The sequence below is a fragment of the Micropterus dolomieu genome, linkage group LG06 (genome assembly GCF_021292245.1).
Source record: "Micropterus dolomieu isolate WLL.071019.BEF.003 ecotype Adirondacks linkage group LG06, ASM2129224v1, whole genome shotgun sequence".
Taxonomy (NCBI): Eukaryota; Metazoa; Chordata; class Actinopteri; order Centrarchiformes; family Centrarchidae; genus Micropterus; species Micropterus dolomieu.
The window spans coordinates 7639632-7661201 of NC_060155.1; the positions used below are offsets into that span (position 1 = coordinate 7639632).

General features: G+C 39.4%; 2 protein-coding genes across 3 annotated transcripts in view; both read right to left on the reverse strand.

The window, feature by feature from the left end:
* Positions 1-12299, reverse strand: part of cc2d1b (coiled-coil and C2 domain containing 1B) — a 20888-nt gene extending 8589 nt beyond the window's left edge. Inside the window, exons 1-16 of one of the 2 annotated variants that reach the window (XM_046052786.1) lie at positions 12175-12299; positions 11780-11902; positions 11545-11689; positions 10693-10796; positions 9130-9246; positions 8459-8602; positions 7359-7686; positions 6726-6844; positions 5728-5806; positions 5197-5280; positions 4457-4602; positions 3631-3703; positions 3247-3380; positions 3034-3163; positions 1191-1363; positions 599-724 (exon numbers count right to left, since the gene is read on the reverse strand). In XM_046052786.1, coding sequence (XP_045908742.1) covers positions 599-724; positions 1191-1363; positions 3034-3163; positions 3247-3380; positions 3631-3703; positions 4457-4602; positions 5197-5280; positions 5728-5806; positions 6726-6844; positions 7359-7686; positions 8459-8602; positions 9130-9246; positions 10693-10796; positions 11545-11689; positions 11780-11842 — 1965 coding nt within the window. In that variant the 5' untranslated portion in view covers positions 11843-11902; positions 12175-12299. The remainder of the gene's footprint in view (positions 1-598; positions 725-1190; positions 1364-3033; positions 3164-3246; positions 3381-3630; positions 3704-4456; positions 4603-5196; positions 5281-5727; positions 5807-6725; positions 6845-7358; positions 7687-8458; positions 8603-9129; positions 9247-10692; positions 10797-11544; positions 11690-11779; positions 11903-12174) is intronic. The other variant, XM_046052787.1, reaches the window with a different exon arrangement.
* Positions 12300-13111: 812 nt separating this feature from the next.
* LOC123972990 (uridylate-specific endoribonuclease C-like) lies at positions 13112-18417 on the reverse strand. The gene is made up of 7 exons (XM_046052805.1): positions 18367-18417; positions 16576-16675; positions 15565-15676; positions 15356-15477; positions 14338-14450; positions 13651-13804; positions 13112-13449 (listed from the first exon to the last, which is right to left on the reverse strand). The coding sequence occupies exons 1-7, from the start codon at positions 18375-18377 to the stop codon at positions 13189-13191; spliced, it is 873 nt and encodes a 290-aa protein (XP_045908761.1). The 5' UTR covers positions 18378-18417; the 3' UTR covers positions 13112-13188.
* Positions 18418-21570: the final 3153 nt, after the last annotated feature.

Sequence of the window (21570 nt, forward strand, 5' to 3'; positions counted from 1 at the left end):
TAGGGATGCAGCCACTGAAATTAATCGGCCTCGGTGTTCGGAAAGACTGAACACATTTTACCGAACAATTACGTTGACATGTCAGCAGTGTGGAAGCACTTTAAAGTGTCTGAGAAAGACGCTGTTTGCAGACACTATTCTGCTGAATTGTCTCCTAGCACATCCACTCCATCTGGGTCGAACTTGATGAATTTTGGGTCGAACTTGATGAATTTAGCGCGAGGATACACATGTGACAACGTTCAAAATAAGGTGTCTATACAGGATGGAAATAAGATTAATTGGATTAAAGTAATAAAAAAGGGACTTGATATCAGTATCAGTATCTGTTGTTATTTTGTAAACCCTGATAAGGTTGTAATCCATGCAGGAACATATACAAAAAAAAAATATTATATACATAAAAAATACATCTTGTTTCTATTCTAGGTCTACTTTTAGTGCTAGTTTGTTACAATGACAGCATTAAAAAAATGAAGATGATAAACTTATTTATCCTGATAACATGTCCTAATAAAACATGATGCTCTGGTTGGACACTTTTGAATCAACATTTTCATTTTTATATATTTCTACAAAGTCTCTACAACAGTTTTACCTCATGCTGCTCTTTGAGGATCTTGACCAGTTGTGTGTAAACCTGCTCTGCTTTCTCTGAGATCTGAACTTCACTGTGATGAATCAGGATGAAGTCTCCGTCTTCGTCACCAGGGGGCGACGGCACCTACAGGTACAGCACACAGAGGATCAGCCACAGCTGGGATTACCAATATACAATATCTCCACCATGATTCTACGATTTTGTCTCAATTAGGTGATTTAAGTGACAGTGGTAAAAATGCACCTTTAGATAGCTCAGAACATGTAATATCAGAAATAATACAGGTAAATATTTTGTGCCATCAGCGGCACTGACACACTATAAAGAAGTTAGAATTGACTTATTCTAGGGGTGGAAAATTAATCAGAAAAAAATCTTAATTGAGACAATGTCCCACATGCAAGACAGAAATACAATGTTATAATGTAATAAATTTTTAACTCCTGAAACAAAAAAACAAGTACTAACCTCTATGTACCAAAGTCATTTATATTCAGAAGAAAGTATTTGAGATGCATTTCTACTGACTGAATTAGGCCTATTTCTGATATTCACTTGACTGCCGGCTGCAGAGTAAGTGTCTGCTCACCGTGCTGATGTCCACGGTTTTGCCGCTGCGCGCTGCTTCAATTATGGGGTCGAAGCCCTTGGCGGTGCGGAGCAAACTCTTGGCCTGCTCCATGTCGTTCTTCTGCTTTGCCTGCAGAGCTGCCTTCATGTACTGCTTCTTCCTGCCCTCCAGGAGCTCCAGCTGCTGAGTCGCTGGAGGACAAAGAAAGATGGAAGATCTAAAGTAAATAGACGGTAAACATCTAGATGTAATTTTAGTGCTATATAAGGATTATTATGGCTGTCTTACTCTGTTACACAGTTGATAACCACAGTACTGTGCTGCTGCCTGACAGCTGACATACCTTAAAGTTATACTGCAGATAAGAATTATTTGACAAAAGATAATTACAAGACAGTGGTCACCCAGTTCTGACATGAAACTAAACTGTCGAGGATAAAAACACAACAAAGCTTGTTTTCATTGTGGTCCCCCACCACTGTCTCTTCTGGTTATAGTTTTACCCTTGTGTGTGATACAAGTGACCGTGATGTCATGTTTAAAACCTTTGCAAAAACACGTAAATCCTGATGTTTTTTGTCTTGCCTCACTTAATCTCTGAATTTTATTTATTTAAAATCGCTTTCTTGAAACGTACTTTCAATAAAGCTGATGTCAACTTTTTCAAAGGTGTAACATCAATATCTTACTGACTCTTAACCACTGTCAGTCGTTGCACTCTGACAAACTGCAGCAGCAGTCAAATATATTAGGTAAGAATAATTAATAATATATAGTTATTTTTATGAATCAAATTCCTAAATTTGTGGACAAACTGCATCCATTCTCAATCCAAATATACCAAGCAGGTTTACTCCTAGAACTGCACATTATTGTGCTCATTATCTCAGTGCGAGACAAGAAATGGTGGAAATAATGCAAACTGCATCGCAGCAATAATAAAAAAAAATGTGTTTAGAAGATGTATGTTGTTTCAACACGGGATGTTGAGTACATGATATGCCTGGCATTCAAGTGGTTTAAGTTTTGAGGACACAGTTGCTACGTGATGTGATAATAAAAACTGATGTCACCATTTTCAAAATGTTAATAGTTAATGGTTCTGTGTTTCAGGAACAAGATAAAGGTAGACACCAAACCTAAAAATAAAATCAATAAATAAAATATTAACGTGTCTGGAAAATTTCCACTTCCAAATAAAGTTAAGTGATTTGCAGCACGGCTGAAGTCATTGATGGGGAACCTGTGTGTGAAAGATGTGCAGTGTTTTTGTTCTTGTCTGGACAATATCTGTTACATTATTAATACCAGGGCCAATAATAATCTGCTGATTATTTTCTCAATCGTGAAAAAAAAGTATATTGTGATAAAATAGCATTCCTAGAGCCATGGTAACATCTTGATTTTGCTTGTTTTATCTGACTCTAAAGCCAAAAGACAATCATTTACTGTCATATATGATAGTAAATCGTCACTTTTGAGAAGCTGGAACAGAAGAATACTTGACATTTTTGCATGGAAAATGACAAACAATTAATAAGTTATCACAATAGTTAATTTTATGTTGACTGAGTAATCAATTAATTAATTACAGCAGTTTTAATTAGTATTGTTGCGTAGTTGCATTTCTCATTGTTAATTTCTGTCGTGTTTGTTAATGTGTTATTTGTTTTCTTTCATAATCAAACTAATAAACTCAAACTAAAACTTCCAAAATTGTTTAGAAAATTGTCCAGCTTACATCACAGAACTGTGCTACTTCCTGTCAGACTGCTACAGAAATTAATTGGACTTCTGTGACGTGCTAAACGAGAGGCTGAAAAGAGTGTTTTTGAGGACATGTTTCCTTTTGGGGGCAGACCTGTAATTGAGAGTCCTTCCCTGGCGGCTGTTCTGTCAGGAGAAGCAGCCGGAGTCCTTTTCCTTCCTTCACCTGCGGTGGGAACGTCCGATGTCGGCTTCTTTGGCTCTTCTGGAACAGCCGGCTTAGACTGCAACCAACGCAAAACACTGCATTAAAAATGAATCCACAAAAACCTAATCAAAAAATTATTTTTTACTGGTGATAGCCCACCTTCTCTTCGTCTTCTTCATCTTCATCTGCTATTTCAGCAGCATCAGTGGAGGCAAGCTTATCGGCTGCCTCCAGAGCAGCAATGAATCCCTGCTCAGCTCCTGTCGCCTTCTGGCCCGGGATTGGAGGAAAACCTGAGAGACAAAAGCAAACTCTCATTCTGTCTGGTTTACCAGTTCTCATACACCATCATCTATATTTACTCTTTTGGTCAACATGTCTTGTGGCGCTGGTTCAGAGACTCACTGACAGCATACACAATAACAACCCAGGGCTACAGAACCAGAAACCAGAAACACAATTCAAATCCAATTTTACGTAGCTAAAAGTAACTTTAAAAATTACTTTGTCAACTCAAAAACATGAATCACAAAAGAATCTCACCAGGGGGAACAGGAAGCTCCTCAAAGTTGACTGATTTTCCTGCTTTGTGAGCTCGGATGGCACTCTGGTATTGCTGCATGAGGAAAGAGGTTAAATATTTTAGTAGCTAATGCTACTGTAATGGGGGTAAAGGTTACTGTAATTACTCCAACTTTGATGAATTTTTATGAAAGTTCTGATTCTTTTGATCGCTGGACCGTTAGGACTAAAGGAATAGAAAATAATCTAGGAATGGACAGATATTTAGACTTAATGACAGCTTCAAAAGGTAGGGAGTCATCTCTTTTTCCATCTCTCTTGTTTTTCGTGATGTTAAATCTGCCATGAAATGGACTCAATGATTGAATTATGAAAAATCTAAAAGATCTAGCACTGTGTAGCATGTCCATATTGACAAAGGTTAAACATTTATATTGGTATGCACAATGTAAGCAGGTTAGCTCAAGCAGGTGACCCAGTCGGCTTCAAGAGGTTTTATACATCCAAAGAACGTCTATAAAAACCAGACCAGGCTTCTAATTGAGACTTGCGTTTATTCGTCAAAACGTGGAGCCACAAGCCAAAAGGGAGAAGCATGTAATTGGGACTAAGCTTTTAAGTGAAGCTTTGTTATTTTATGTCTAGAACAAACTGACAAAAAATGTAACCTACATTTCACAGATGAAAGCTCTGACTCAAATTTAGTAATCATGTGCCAGCTTCATTGTATTTATTACACCTTTAACAGAGAGGCAATCATGTAGCAAGACCAAACCCGACAAACACAGTTTCAGTAGAGTTCTGTAAAGGTAAATACAGACATCAGGAGGAGAGTCTCTCCTTGTACCTTGGCTATACGGTCGTGCATTCTGGCCTTGCGGTCATCTCCACTGGCTTTGGCCTGATTAGACGCCTCCACATACTTGGCATGTCTCTGCTCGAGAGCCTCCAGCACGTTTTTGGGAGCTGCAGCGGCTGATGAGGGAGCAGGGCCTGAGGGAGGGAGGCAACAATGAGAGTAAACAAGAGTTTCTCAATATGTGTTTCATCCAAAACTAACAAGATTAAGAGTCTAAACCAACGCTGTGAGGCTACTTAGCTACATGCGAACATGCTCAGTTTTGTGGAGGCAATTTGGTTGGTAGTCAAAAAGTATCAGTCTTCGATACCCGTCTGCTGATGTGTGACAGACTAGTATGTTGGTCTTTTGGGAAAACTTCTTTTGTCTGCTACATGGCTTAAGTGACAAGTAGCATTTGTTTGACTGCATCCTGTGTTCAACTGTTCCCTCACGGCAGCCTGCAAAATCGTCATAAAGATTCATTATCTGCCATGTCAATGTATGGTTGTTGTTATTTCAAACGGTCTTTGCAGACGTGTTTCTACATAAGCAAGCTGTGCACAACACAAGCAAAGTGTTTCCTCCTCTTTGAAGTCACCTCTTATGTTAAATGTCAAGCTGACTCGAGCTGGTTCATATAAATACTAAGGTAAGTAGGTAATTGAAAACGGAACTACATGAATGGTCAGAAACAACAGCAAAAAAAGTGAATTCATATGGTGGATAAAAGTTGAAATTATCTTTACCTGGAGCTGCTTCAACTGGTTGGGTGACTTCTATATTTTGCCCAAAGGAGGGTTCCTTCACTGGAGTCAAGCTGCCTCCTGTTCCTATAACACAATAACACAAGATAAACATGCAGAAGCAGATACAGCAGGTTTCTGTCCAGAAAAATTACTTGTTTTAATACATTTGCTGAAGATATTTCTTTATGAAGCTGCCGATTATACATTTCCTTATTTATATTCCCTTCCTGGAAGATCCCTGTGACCTCTGTTGGGTCTCTAGACTATTTTCTTCTCGTGTCTGTCAATACAATCCAAGGTTTTTGTTAAAAAACGAAACATTTCAAATAGTTAGCTGTTTGACAATATGTTGCTCCTGTTGTTATTTAGGATTGATCATAAGTCACCTGCGCAATTACTTCTTATTTCTTTCTTTCTTTCTTGTGTGTTACAGACTCATCTGTCTTTGTTTGCTTCTGTCTCTTATATTTTCCCTGTTATTCTTCCTGTAAATCATAGTGTAATTTCTGCTTGCTTACTAAAATTCCTTACCCTGTCCCGGAGATGGAGGAAGGCCACTCAGGTCGACTGCTTGTCCTTTCTCCAGCGCCTCAATCACTGCATCAAACCTCTGCACCCAAAGAATACCAAAAACCCAAACTCTTGTCAAACATAATAGTGGTCTTTGTCAATGTCCAAATTGTTGGCATGTTTCACATACTTGAGAGAAATCCCGCAGTCGGAATAAGCAGCAACAGACTCATACAACAGACTGCACAAATAATGATGCGTAATTGTATTTTCCCTTTGAATATCAAAACATAAATATTTCTGAGACATTAAAACACCTTCAAGTTTCCTGACTGAGGTCTGGCATCTGAACTGAAGATGTTGATTTAAGTTAAGTACAAGACCATAATTCTGAACAGAAACAAGTAAGAAGATATTTTCTTTCTAGCAATAATCCTGCAAGGCATCAGGTAAAAAAAACCACAATGTGTTATATGTCTATTATCACAAACATATCTGCTGCTGCTGCTGCTGCTACATTCCTACAGCAGAAACTTGCTTTGCTCAGCAAAGTAGTTTGAATGCTGCTTCCAGTTCCAGCAGAAACAAAGCTTTATTATGTGTAAAAATTTTATTTTACTTGGACAGTTGTAGCTCGTCAACTACATATTTAATGATAAGGGGAAGATAATAGTGATTTATCCTGCTGATATTGTACAAGAATTTCATCATACACGTTGTGCAAGTTTGTAAAAAGCATTGAAGCCATTTTATTTGACTCAAAATAAACAGATACCACATGCGTTTTTTATCTATGAAATTTCAACACATTAGTCTACTAATCATCTATTTAACACATTTCCCCCACACAGTAGTTTCCAGAACACCATGTTAAAATAATACTATTCACTGAGAATACAATTCTTGCAAACCACAGACAGACCTTTGTTTTGTACTCGACACGGCTGATACAAATTTATGCACAGGAGACACTGTCTTGGTTTTACACAAATCACTTAGGGTTGTAGTCTTTTACTCACCTTACTTGTCTTAAAGTAAAGCCTAGCCTGATCCACGTCTCCCTGCTTCTTGGCTCTCAGAGCTGCCATCTTGTATTCTTTCTGCCTCTCCAAAAGCGTTGCCTTGGTCGCCTCGTCCGCTGTGGATTCACGGGATAGAAAGAGAACAATTACCACAGTGAAAAGCCACATTCATCAGATACTGAGAAGCTAGAAGACAACCACTTTGCCTCAACAATTTCATCTATCTGTCTGAAAAACACATTAATAAATACTAAAAATAATTTCACACACAAACCTTAATTAAACTAAACGTGTCACCATTACTGATAAATCTGAGAAAGCCAGAAATACCCATTCCCTGCAATTTGTTTACAACAGTGTGCTGGACTACAGAATGGGAAATCAAATTAAAGATCAAAGTATTAAAATAAAGTTTACTTGTGGATTATTTAGCCTACTGCACCAACATCCCACCAACTGGTCTCAAATTTAAGGCCAAAAATTATACTCAATATTTCTCATTCAATATAACTCCAGCTTTTTACATATCCTAAGCAATGTTTGGGAAACAATACGGCAACATCTACACCTTTCAACCCCCTTTAGATACCTAATATCATCACTGATATAACTTTGTATAATCCAACTCACGTGTCTGAGGCTGGTTGGCCGTTTCCTCTATCGGCTCCTCTGGAGATGAGACACTGCTCAGAGTGGGCAGGGCGGCGGAGGACGACTGCTCTTCTTCGCTGCTGGGGGTGATGATCTCTGGTACAGCAGGCGGTAACGGCGTGGCCTCCGACTGCCCCTGTTGATCCGAATGAGTGGATTCAGAGGGAGAAGGTACAGAGGGAGCAGGTCGTTTGGGAACAGCTGGCTTAGGGGCGGCACTTGGGGCTCCAGCTGCAACAGGAGGAGGGATCTCTCCCTCGTTCACTGGTCTCCCTTTTTTCGCAGCAGCCAACATCGACTCCAGAGTCTGTAGAAACCAAAATTTACATTCATTATCATCTACAATTGGATAGGATTTCCAGCCCAGTAACTCGAGGCACAAATAACAAACACAACTATGAAAACAAGGAAATGAGTAAATATCTTGATAGTTATTGTATTTTTTTCGTTTATTATTTAATTAAATTTATTATTAAAGATAATGGACAATCATTGACTGTCCTAAATCTGTGTCACTTTCTAGAGAGGTAATTCATTTACTAATGTTTTATAGATCAATTATAAACCATTAATAAGAACAGCGTTTGGGTTGTGAAAAATCCCTTTCACTGGTTAGAAAAAGGCTAAATTCATTCATCAACACCTTATTAACAAATTACAAATGCAAACTTGATTATTATCTTTATTAATATTTACTATACTTTATTAATGACTTATGAACACTTACAAATTTAAACTTTATGGCTCATTAGAATTGCAGTTACCATTTATGAATAGATTACAAACATAAGTTTCTAACATTATTACCAAAAAACGGATAAATATAAATATTTCGCAACCTTGCACTTGTACTAGTTAACGGCTTATGACAGATAAAGCATTGGTAAATTATTTTTTCAGCCACAATAAATAAAGCCATAAACAACTAATCTGTCTCTCGTTTCATTACATCTGACAATCCCATGATACCCTTTCCTGTACAACATCCCATATTTTAACAATGAGACAATAATTCATAATGAAGACTGTTGCTGTAATTCTGCACTTTGAGCATACATCTTTGCAGCAGTTTCACTCACCTTCAGTCCGCGATCGTACCTCCTGGCTTTGGAGGTCTCCCCTGCAGTCTTTGCGTTTTGTAAGGCTGTCTTGTACATGGCTGCTCTCTCCTCCAGGGTGTGTTGAAGGCTGCCGACCGCCGCTGAGGAGACCTTTACTACCTGCTGCTTCACCAAAACAACAGGCAGGTACCGTCAGCATTATCTGAAAACAACTGGTAAATCTATGCTAGGTCAAGAATGACTAAGCAGGAAGAAGTGTGGGTTGAGAACAAAGTATTTGTCACAGATACACAATAGGAGGAAATAAAAACCTGATCGCTATTTCTACATGTCTATATCTAATCTTTAATCGCTTGTTTGAAATAGTAAGCACACAAAGCATTTCAAGTAGACAGAAATACCAGTGGGATAAATTTTAAGAATGCACAGACTTACCAGGAAACAGTGCATCTATTCTACAGGCCACATTATTCAGTAACCAACTATTGTTTGAAGATATAGCTATATATAGAGGTGATTTAGGATAAAATTAAGCAGCTAATTTTGTTCACCAGCAGGAAGCAAGATGGCCAGATACGTCCACGATTTCCTGTCACCGGCAACAGCTAAAATTTTCCGTTATTTGACATGCTTGTTTTGTGGTTCGTGGTCTCAATTACAAAGAAGGCAGAGAACAACAAGTACTGTACCTGCAGAGGTGGGGACTCTGGCGTTTCAGCTTGAGATTCAGCGGTGGCAGAGGATGTGGAGGAAGCAGTTACAGCATCCTCATCTTCCTCTTCACCCACCACTTCCTGTAGCTCTGCCTGATGGGGGGAAAGTAAAGCAACCGATCAACAGCTAATTTTACTGGTCATATGCAAGGCTGGATTTCAGATGTGCAGAGTGTGTGACAAGTCTTCCGTAAGCCGCCAATCTGTACACATGTGACTCTGATGGTTATCATAGCTGAGTATTACATGTACGTCTGCACCTGTCCAGCTGTTTAATAGGGTTGAGACGAGGATCAGTGCCTGGATAAATAACTCCACATGTTTGTAGGAACATCAACTTTGTGACAAACAAAGTCACATTACGAATATAGTTTATCAAGAATTAAAGGACTTATAGTGGGACTTGTTCCTGCTTTTATCTTTAGTAGGCTTGACTACAGGCATGTCTTCTTTGCAGATTACAGTAAAGATCCTATCAGACAGCTGCAGCTCATTCAGAACACGGCTACCTCACTACGACCAACAAAGTGGAAAACATCCCTCCAGGACTCTTTGCACTGACGTCCTGTGTGTGAAAGGCTTGCTATACCTGTCGCCTGGGAGAGGTCTGCTTACTGTCTCTACGGCCAAAACTGAATATGAAGAAGCAGCATTCTCATGCAACACATATCCGGAACAAACTCCCAGAAATTGAGGTCTGGTCCAACTCTTAAGTTTTTTTATGCTAATAATTAAAAATTCAGGCTTTTCTTTTTTCCACCTCCATCTCCACTAATCACTCATATCGTGCATTGCACTGTAAATTCTATTCTTCACTTTAATGTGTATTCAATTGTAGTTTATTTTTAAACGTCTACTTAATTTTACTTATATAATATGTAATGTTATGTTGCCTTGTGTTTCTTTTATATCTTGTTGAAAGGTGCTATACAATTAAACTTGCCTTTTTATTGATCCTAATTCTCAATGGAGAGAAAACTAGGAGATTCAAAAAGGGAAAAAAAGAGTTTGTGCAGCATGATGTTTCAGTTCAAAGGACAAATATTTACAATTATCACTTACATTTTCCAAAGTTTGTCTCGTCCACCACGCAGTTAGAAATGAATCATATTGACAGTGGGATTGCTCTGGGAATTTTTGTAATTCGTAGGGCAATACCCTAAAGATAAATCTACATTTGTGTCAGTTACAGAAAACTTTCTTCTTTTACTTCTGATGTTGCAGCACAATGTAGCTTTGTACCACTTGGTTTACAACAGGCTACTTCAGACCAATAAGTAGTATACTTGTGTGTCCACCATTTAATAAATGTAAGACTTGACAACTTACAGGCTCACAATGAGTGTGTGAAGCAACATGACTTTTAAACCACAAGGCTGAGGGCCACAAGGCGCACAAGCAACCAAACAAAAGGTTTTGTACAGCTACTTGAATTCCTTCTTGTGTATTTAAAACATGCGTCTGGTAAATGGCCTACTTCGTCCAGAACCTTGAAATCTACAAACCTCGGTATGAGAGCAGAGATAAATAAACACCAACCATTAGATCTTCATCGTCTTCCAGGTTACTGTCTTCTTCATCCTCATCCACATCTCTCATACACTCGTCAGCCATTCTTGCAATGTCATCCATGGGCAGCGGGTCTACGACACAAACATGATACCATGTATCCCGCTGGGTTTGTATGCGAGATCAACAACACATATCACATTGTCATGTAGTAATAATGTAAAGTTAATAGTGGCATTAGTGGTTCCAGAGTATTGTTATTTTATTTACCCTGCCAGCTTGAGTCTGCCACTGATGGGCGTATAGCCCAGCCGATAAATGACAAGAAAATAAAGTAAATAAATGCCGATGTGAGTGTCACCATGCTGTACTTTCTCCACCAGAGAGTAGTGACATTAATTTTTCAACTGTAAAATGTCCTGCCCAGTACATTTATTGGTTGCAAAATGTTTTAGGAGAACCATATCCTCATCAAAATGTTCATTTATGTTATGGGTTGTAGTCTCTGTTATTCTTTTATAACTGTTATTTCTTCTTAATTTCGTATTTTTATATTTATATCTATTAGGACTATTGCCATGGACCTGGTCACCAAAGAAAATTCATTGTGTTTTATGTGTTTCTGAAGAAAATTAACATCAGGTGTTATTTCATTCTCTGAGTTTGAGAGAAACTCAAATATCAATAGCATTATCGGCTTCAAAAATCTTATTATTATTATTAGTATTGATCTACTACTACTTGACATGGGGCCAAAGCGGCTTCACATACAAGTGAAAAGCTCCTCAGATCCGTGGCCCTCAACTTCATGCACATATTACTCCAATCATGGCAACTAATACTGTTAACATGATTATAAATCATTATAACCACTGCACTCACTTTTCCCTTTCTGCCTGGCTCTTCCTCCAGCAGCAGCTTTATTTCCAGTGATAGCAGCAAGTTCAGCCTCCAAGTCCGGGTCGTCCAGATTCTCCTCCATACCCACCATCATCTCTTCGGGGTCCAGGTCTACAAACAGACCCATCTGAAACCATAAAGTAAAAGATAAGACTTTCCCCAGAGAGCACGTTACAGTTAACATTTCGCCTGTAGAGTTTGTCCGGGTTGCCGTTACCTGCTTGGCTGCAGCAGCGCCCTGGCCTTTAGGCTGCGGTGCTCTCTTCTTTTTACCAAACATGTTGTTGTTGCTGTGACTTGTTGTTTAACAAGCCCCTAAGCGGCACTCCAGTGATCCAAACTACACATACAAACACAAACACGCCAAGAGAATCTGTTTCCAGTTGTGTAATGTCATGGGTCTGATCGCAGGAGTTTAATCATGTGAGCGGTTGTCAGGTGGCTCCCTGTCAGATAGTAACGAGCTGCCAACTGACAGCTAGCTGTTAGCTTTTAGCTAACCTTGTTTCTTGCCTCTAACTCGAAAAGTTTGTTCATGAGCAAGAAGACAACTGGCACTGTCACCGTTAGCAAGCATGTAGTAGAGTTTAATCTAGCTTTACGTGGCTTTACCTGCGCGTTTAGTTCACTTCACCTGGTAGTTTTCAGAGGATGAGTTTCATTTCTGTGGTTTGACATGGTAATGGATTTATTTTACCACGCATGCGCAAAGCAAGGGCGCGTCAAGTACTACAAAGTATTAGTCCTGAGTCATGTCTGCCAGGCAGACGTGACTCCCTTACTGCTTTATAGTGAATAAATAAAATAGACAGTAAATAAATCTATACATGTGTACTAACTCTAGGTTAATATTTTACAGTCATCACGTGATTCAGGTTCATGTGTAATTGTCATCTGCATATGAAGCAACAGAAGTAAATACAACACCGCAAATCAACAATTTAACAATACAATTTACAAAATTGTGTCACTGGTACATGATAGACTTCTAACTGTATACATAAAGTAGTAAACAATGTGAATACTGAATGTACAATTAGTTAACATGCACAAAAAACAATAAAAAAATCTATATTTCATCAGCATGTCATCATTTTTGACTGAAGAAAACAATTGAGAATTCTTAGAATAACATTATTTCTAAATGTATCAGAATTTCAGAGAATAAATAATTATATAATATATCCTATATAATAATTTTTATGACATATTAATATATCTTAATATAATTCTGGGAAGTGCAGCTAACTAAGGCAGTGCAGCCAAATTGTTGTTTTTGTGCTGCATTTTTGTGTAAACAGAAATAATACCTGGTGTGGTAATGACTTATGATAAAAACTGGTACTTTCAGTTTCATTTCAGCTCTCCATGACATGCTGTTGAAGAGGAGGTCTACTGACAGACCAGAATCGGGGCTAAGCACTACCATGTTTTTATCCAGTCATTAAAATAGTCCAACTATTTGCTCTTTTGTTTTATCTTTCTAAATCTTGTGACCTATCTGACTTAACTTCACTAACAGGAGAATAAAAATGCCAACACTACTATGTAAAGAAAGAAATTTTATTTACTCCATAAGACAGAATTTGGTACATGACAGCTGACTGCTCAGGTGAATGTGTAATATTACACATCCCTGTTGTTACTGCTGAGCAGTTTGGGGAAGGACGTGCCGATGGATTTCCCATTCCGATAAACAACCAGCTCCAGCAAGTACTCGTCCACTTTCGCCACCACAGTTGTCATCTTCTCATTCGTCATGAGGAAGATGATGGTGAAGATGGCCACCTCAAACTCTGGACTGACACCGATGAAGCAGCCGCAAACTGGCTTCACCAAGCCTTTCCAACTAAACTGCAGGTTCAGGACATGGTCATCTTCATCAGGCTATAAAACAATGATTGTGTGATTGATGAGTGAATTAAAACTCATATATTTACTTGTTCTAATTCAGTAACAGTTCAAATAGTTAGTATTATTATATATGTATCGTATTTAATTGAAACAAACATGAATAAAGTTGTTGTTTTTTCAGAAAACCATTGTCTTCAGTATCTTCATAATGAACGTGGGCCAGTATTTTCTTACTGTAGCTTTGTTGTCTCTTGCTTTGTAGCCTTTATAGTCAACAAGGTTTTTTTTTTCTTGCAGGTAGAACTGGACCCAGTTGTGAAGACCTATGATCTCCCGGCCGAACTTGGTTTCTCCCACAAACACATGTTCGAATCCACAGGAATCTTCACTGTAATGAAAAGCATCAACCACTATTGAAGTTAAACTCATCCACTCAGATGTATTCTTAAAGATGAAAGTACACTAAAAAAAGTCCACAGATGACAACTGAGCATAGCTCTATTAATTGATGAAGACCGTGAGATGTAGTTAAAGGCTCCAGAAAAGCTATTGAGTGGACCTTGACGTATTTATTTTTGGTCAAAAGATTTATTCTTCAGGATTACTATATGCAGTAACTATAACTAAACTATTGGTTAAAAAAGAAAAAAAGAACACCAACATAGGAACAGAGGGTTTAAATGTTGTATAACTGTATGTATTCATATTTATATTTTTTAGATGCCTTATTGATTCTTGAGAAGGAAATTCATCTGTCTCCATCTTAGCTAATTGAGCTGCAGAAAAAAGGTCCTGAAGATGGCAAAGATTGACTTCCATCAGTTATTCTGTAGAAACCTGTCCTGTGCTCTTTCTGTTGACTTCCAGGATTGTCTCTCTAAACATTGCAGTAGCTCCCCCTGCTGTTATTTTGAAACTCACCCTCCACTCCTGTCCCTGTGGTAGAGACGGAACCAGATGTCATACAGCTGTCTCTTGAACTGTGCAGGGTCTGCAGGCGACTGCCCCTTCTTAACCAGATACTTGTGAGCACACTATGAAAAAAACAAATAAACAAAAAGTATGATGACATTTCAGGCTTCCAGGTAAAAAACAGGATCAAAGAACAGTACAGATGAACAGTTTAGGGCACAAAGAGAGTTTATCGGGTTACGGTTACTTTTGAGATTGAAAATCCAGTCTTGGCCTTGGATATTGTAGGAGCCAGGTATGTGTTCTTGAACACCATTTTCTTGGTTGCTCACAGGCTTTAGTCACGTGGTGTCAGTAGTAATTTAGGAAATCGTTAGTTAGTGGAAGAGAGAGGGGGTGATGGAAAGAAAGCCTCATTTTTGCTGACCGCGGTTCACACTGTTTGTAGTATTTTATGGTTATTTTCGCTGTATGGAACTGATCACCTGTACAGCCTAACTTTACCTATTAATAAACCATCAAAACGCAGCACTTGGAATCCCAGAATTATTGGACAACCAGCGCGTCTGGCGTCTACATTTCAATTTTAGATAGACGCCTATAGATATAGAGAAACTGTTTACAAGGTCAATAACAAACTTTTAAGCCAACATGGGCGAAAAGTCCTTAAAGTGCTCAGGGAAGCATCTACTCCATGACAGCTGGACAAATGTGCAGATGAATTCCAGTGTTTCCTCTAAAATGCTTCTTGTTAAGGTGAGAAAGCTTTGGAAAAACAAAGATCATCATGTTTAAACATTTTATGACTGATTTGTCCTTGAACTAAATAATTATAAAAAGGCATCCGAGTGGGATACGTCAGTGGCGATTAAACAAATCCTCCTTAAACTTGTCACAGCTTGAAACTCTGTCAACATTTGAGGGAGGTTCCCAGGAGAGTAAGCCGCTGTGTAGGATCAGTGGGCTGTTTTGTTTGTTGATGACAGAAGTGTTAAAGAGAGGACTCCCTCTCTCACCGCTACCGCACCTTCATGACATCCGTCTCCATTATGGAATCGATAAAGAGCCTGTTCTCTTGAAGCTCCTCTGGAGTAACTGTCTCTGCTACTCCTGTAGACACCTCATAGTTGTCCAGCAAGCTGATGAAATCTGCATTTAAAAAAGACATATGCTTGTTAAAAGTGTTTTTAGCAAATGAGCATGTAAGTGATGGGGAATACATTAACTCCTGCTTACTTGCAAATGTCTTGATACTCTTGAGCTTGGCTTCATTAACATATTTGAAGAGCGGAGCCCTGGCCATGTCTCTGGCATTGTTACTGCCCTGAGCCACAAAACCTGCCTTGCCCTGAATAAAATACAAGCAAATACACAGACAGACATCAGCACGTTGAAAGTGATTCAGAAACTTGTACTGGCCATTCCTTGCATAATCAGCAATAATCAGCATAACCATCGATTCTGCACCTTTTAACAACTAAATGATCAATCAAAAAAAGTACTTGTCACTTTATTTGTTCTAGCCCTTATACAAAGTATATTATGAGCAATAATATATAAGCAGTACTTTAAGAGGCAGTGTTTGTATGCTTTATTTTTCGCTATTTTGTCATGCAATTGAGTTAATGTAATTTATAATGCTATCCTTAAGTTTGCTCTTTAAGTTATAATGACAATAAGATACCTTTTTTAGCCACACTAGAAGCGTGGCTTTAGGTATGGCAATGTTGGTCAGGTCTGCCCAGTTTGGTCCAGACTGAAATACCACGACATCCGCTAGATGGACTGCCATGAAAATATGCACGGTCGTGGTTCCCAGAGGATGAATCCAACTGACTCTGGTGATCCGCTGAGTTTCTCAAGTGCATTTTTGATTAATTGTGAGCATGCTGCAAATAGCATTTATCTTTTAAGTACAAGAGACAGATATTAGCGTAGCAGTAGACTCTTAATTTTGTTTGTTCTTATGTTACAGATAATGTACAGCTAATTATGACAATCCAGGTGGTGTGTTTTTCATCTTTTTATGACATAGTGTCTGAGGCTCCATTTACCTGCACTAACAGGTAACTGGATGAAATTTCGGCAGAACAGGTTTTACAGGATTTAACTGCACTGTATTCTCTGTGATGTCATAGCAGAATGCACACAGCACTGCTCTGTGACTCCTTTCCACGTGGGGTTTGCATGTTTGCATGTATCTCTGCTGTTTTGCAGAACCAGTGGTGGCAGACTTGTGGTACAGACCTGGAGGGAAATGATGTAATCAGTCCCCGGCCTGAGACGGTTGGTATCCAGGCACCAGATTTGGTTAAACACCTCGGTGAGCTCCTTGTTGGTTTGTTGACTGTGAGAAGAGCAACAAGCAAACAGTGAATCAAGCAGAGTAGGGTGGCAGACAAAACAGAAACTGTGCAATGGAATGAGTCTGTTTCTGACACTGAAACATGCATTTTGGAATCTGCTGAAACTAATAAAGATTTTCCAGAGGTTTCTGTTCTTCAGAGAAAGACCTTCTAGCAGACCTTTTAACTTGTCACATGTTACTAACAACATTAACGATGGTGTTGTTCTAATCAAGTCTCCCAGTGACAGCCATGACAGTGAGCCAGCAAGCACAAGACAAGCAGCTAAATGGAACTCAGCCATCATTCAATTTTATTATTTGCGCCAGTGCTTTTCCTTCTGTGATTTGTTCTGTGAAAAAGACCTAGTCTTTGGTTGAAAGATTAAGTCCATTAAATGAATGAAATGACTTCTTAAACCAATCAAACAAGTCACAGTGCTGTTCAGGAAAGCTTATCATTTTACCCCTTTTACGAAAAGGTGTTGCTTGGTTACTTGATTCAGTTAACAGTTAATAGGAAATTGTTTTAATATAACAAACTACACCTGCTGGTCAGCTTGTAAACCTGTTTGAAACTGGATTTTCAACATGTTCCTTCAGGCAATAGAAATCGCAAAAGCTCTGCAAATGAAACCAGACTACAGTATCACTAAAGGGAAAGAGGAATAATATTTTTTGTGGTTTGGATGCAATTCCCATTTCAGACAAACGCAGCTACAATAGGATCCCTGTGTTTTTTCCATTTAAGTATGTTAATAAAGGGGATCTTAAGAACTCTGAACAATAAGTCCTACAACCTAGCCAATGTTGCACTTCGCGTCTCAGTTCCCAGGGACCTCTCCTGCCCACAGACTGTATATAAAAAGTTCCGGCCTTGCTCCTGGGTGTTTTCTTTTGTTAAACACAATGACAGAAAACTACTGACAGGCCAGTATGGAAAACCTTTGTTATAATATGACCCCACCTCTACCATTAAGTTACAGCTGCATGGTTCAAAATCTATGTTTTAACATGAGATAGACCAAAACACACAAAAAATGATTCAGGGTATAATGTTAGAGATCATTTGCTTTCATGGGTTTAAAACCTTTATATCTGCATAATCTCCTTTCCAATGTACATTATCTTAAAGTTATCTTATCTTAAAGTGTCAATGACATTAAAAGTATCTCATAATCACAATGTGCAACATCCTTCCAGCCATGTAAACAGAGCAGATGTGTGGCACCTTGGAAACAAAAAAGTTGAGTAAGAAGCATCTGACAGGAAGAGGCTCTTACTAATACAGAAACTTCTCTGTTCTTAATTTAACCAGAGTATGGTTGTGAATATCACAAGGAAGAACAGAGACTTTTATTTCAGCAGATGCTGTTTCTATATGTCCTGTTTGTTCTGTTGTATAATTCAACCCACTAATCATAACCAGACCCTCCTAAACTCACATACAAACAACAGCCCTGGCTCTAACATTAACATTCTCGACATTACCATCAAGAAGAACTCTGAGAAATATCATGTGGTCTATAATGTTTAGCCCTACAACAAATTTTCAAACTTGTTAAAACTGTGTTAAAGTAGCTGATGGTCTCATTCGGTCGGCTGATAAGAAACATGCACATAACAGGAGCTAAAGAACTTTTAAAACATTCATTATTCTCTTGTAGCTATGTCATTTGTCATCCAAGACTCACCTCTTTGCCATGGTTCCGCTTAGTTGAAAGTCAGAACTACCGTTTCACGCAAGCATGTATGTATTGAAGCGTCAATCATGACGTTCCCAATGGGACCAGCCAATTACAAGACAGGAACACACACACACACACACACACACACACACACACACACACACACACACACACATCTACATCCCGCCCCCACTTCGTTAGAGGGGCGGATCCCTCCTGTTACAGTGGGCTCACTGTAAGTGAGGTGTGCTTTCATAGAGGGGAAACTCGTTATTAATAATTCTTACTTTGATAACTAATGACTAATAAATAGTTAGCCTATTAGATTGTAATTTCTGTGTCCTGAGTTATAGCTAAAAACGTAGGCTTTTTGCAAGAAACAGCTAGGCGCAAGACTACATGAAACGTGTTGTTATAACAAGGGTTAGGATTGAAAGCTTCTATAATTTATAAATGTAGAGTTATTGTTACAACTCTAAACCCCTCAGTCTAACCCACACAATTTGAATTATTTAAAACCATACTAGGGAACAGAATGGACTAAAGGGTAATAATATTTAATGTTTAATGTTTGTGTCAGTTCAATGCAAATGTAGCCTATGTTATGTAACATTAAACTCAAAAAGCAATGCCATTTTAAAAAAAAGTCTGCAGAGTGCATGACTCAATCCCAATGTCCCCCTAAGCCCTAAAGCCCTGAACCCTCACAGACTTTACTGACATCACTTGGAAAGCGATTGGCTCCAAGGGCTCAAAATGCTGTAAACAGGAACGGGAAAGCACTTATCGCCACATTATCAGGTTACCTTGAGGATGCTGAGTTGCACACTATTTATTTTATGCTTTTGCCTCATTTTAAGTCCTGCAGGCTCTTGCCCTCCAGAGTGGAGGAGAGGTAAATGTAAAAATGTATTTGTCAATAATCAATACACTATTGTTGGTCAAAACAGCATCATTAAGCAAAAACTAAAATAAATACTTGAATAAAGTGTGTATGGTGATTGCATTCCTCTGACTTCATGTGTTCTATCATCTTAAGTTAAGACAAATTCTAACAATGTTTACAACGCTTCCGGGCTTCCCTTGGGCTGAGTTCAGCGCCGACAAAACGTAGCAAAACGTTTTTTTCAACGAAAAGGCTGGTTCCCTGAACACCCTGCCGTGTACGCAAGCGCAGTGAATTTTCCTGCCTTTTAACACCGTTGTGTTTACAAACTTGTTGCAGTTGCCCCAGGGGCGAGCTCAATCTCAAAACGTTTTGCACCGGTTTGCAACATTTTCAGATTGAACGGCTTCAACGGGTTTCTATGTATGTTTTCTCCCGTTTGGTGGGCGTGTCTCATGTGTTGCCCAATCAACTGCAACAAGTTTGTAAACACAACGGTGTTAAAAAGCCAGGAAAATGCAATGCGCTTGCGTACACAACAGGGTGTTCAGGGGACCACCGTTTCCGTTGAAAAAAATGTTTTGCTACCTTTACGAGTAGCATGAAGCTGCAGTTTCAGGACCGCAATCCTAGGACCGGAACAGCAATTCCAGGACCTTGTTTACTTTGATACTGCCAGCTAGCTGACTGGCTAGCTAGTTAGCTAGCTAGCTATGTTACTCTTTACAGCCCCCCGAAGCCAATTATCCTTACCACAACTACCACCGAGTGTGTGCCTGAACTTAAGTTATTTATTATATGCATGTCGACCGGTTAACCCTACAGCTGCGCACATCGGCCGTGATAGCAGACAGGGTTAACCTCCTTCGTGTTGCTGTGTATTACCGCCACCCACTCCACTAGATGGCGCTGTCGCAAAAGAACTAGGGTCCTAGAACTGCGGTCCCAGGATTGCGGGGGTCCTGAAACTGCAGCCTCCGGAGAAACAGCCCCCACTGCAGCTTCGTACTATTACTGGTACCCCCGGGTTTCACGCAAGCGGCAAACTTCCAATCTCCCGCCTGAAGCCAATACGGAAGCATCTGAAACTGCAATTCATCGAGTGGCCTCTTGAGGCTGGCTGCAGAAGGGAGTCAATCTCAATTGACACCCATGTTAAAATGCCCAACTTTACAGCAGAATAAAACATGTTTACAGCCTGGTTCAAAAAATGGTTTTAGTGCATATCGCTAAGTTTGCCCTTCGTGACAACTGTGAGGGGGGTGAATTGTTTTATAACTCACCTTATTAAATTATAATAAATCTTAAAGTTCAGCATTATTAGGGCCGTGGTCGCTTTGATTGACAGGCACCTTTAGCCACTGCCACTGGGGGCACTTGGTCCGCTGTCTGTTAGCCTCACTCAGCTACACGGAGCTCTGAGGCTCAGCCTGTCGGAGCCTTTTGGACATTTATACATGCAGAAACCGGATGAATAATGGCAGGCTGTGCAGTTCATTGAAGAGAGAACCTCCAGGAAATCCATGTTGTACTTGGTGAGTGAAATTCCTGTATTTTATTTATGTGTTAACATTTAACAGGTATCGCTGTCGGCATATAGCTTGTTAGCTTAACGTTAGCTCAACGTTAGCTCGTTATGCTAATTGGCCAAATACCAGCAGCCCCAAGCTGCTAAGTTAGTGTAAGTAAGTTAGTGTGTTCTAACCGCAGCTTTTAATGAGTCAAAGACAAGTCAGCAAGAAGAGAGAAGCCAAAATGTAACGTTATTAGATTAACCTTAGTGTTAGACGTTAGGGTGATAATATGTCTATGAAGATTCTCAGTCATCCAGGTCATAGGTCGAAGGTTAAAATCAAGGGCAACTGGACTTGGTTGAAAATACTGGAAGACGTTTCGTCCCTCATCCAAAGGACTTCTTCAGTTCTGACTGACTGGCAGGGAAGCTCAGCTATTTAACCTCAGTGGGGTCGTTGGCCAGGGTCATCGATACCGCTGGTTCGTTAGTGTTCCTGGTTGCTGTGACGACAGTCGTTACAGTCGTTAAGACTACCGGTGGCCAAGACTGAACGACCATCGTTGGTATCTTCACCTGAGGCCAATAGGTTACGTTTGTTGAGTTTCCTGGGAAGTGATGAAAGGACAGCATTGTAAGTGGGGGATAAGTGGTGGCGTAGACCCCCTCCCCTTTTCAATGACGGCTTCTCAAACCTGGTGTAGATGCTTCCTTGACACCTCTTTCAAACCATCCATCTTCTCTGTCTAAAATGTGCACCTGGTGGTCCTCAAACGAGTGTCCTCTGTCCTTCAGATGTAAGTAGACTGCA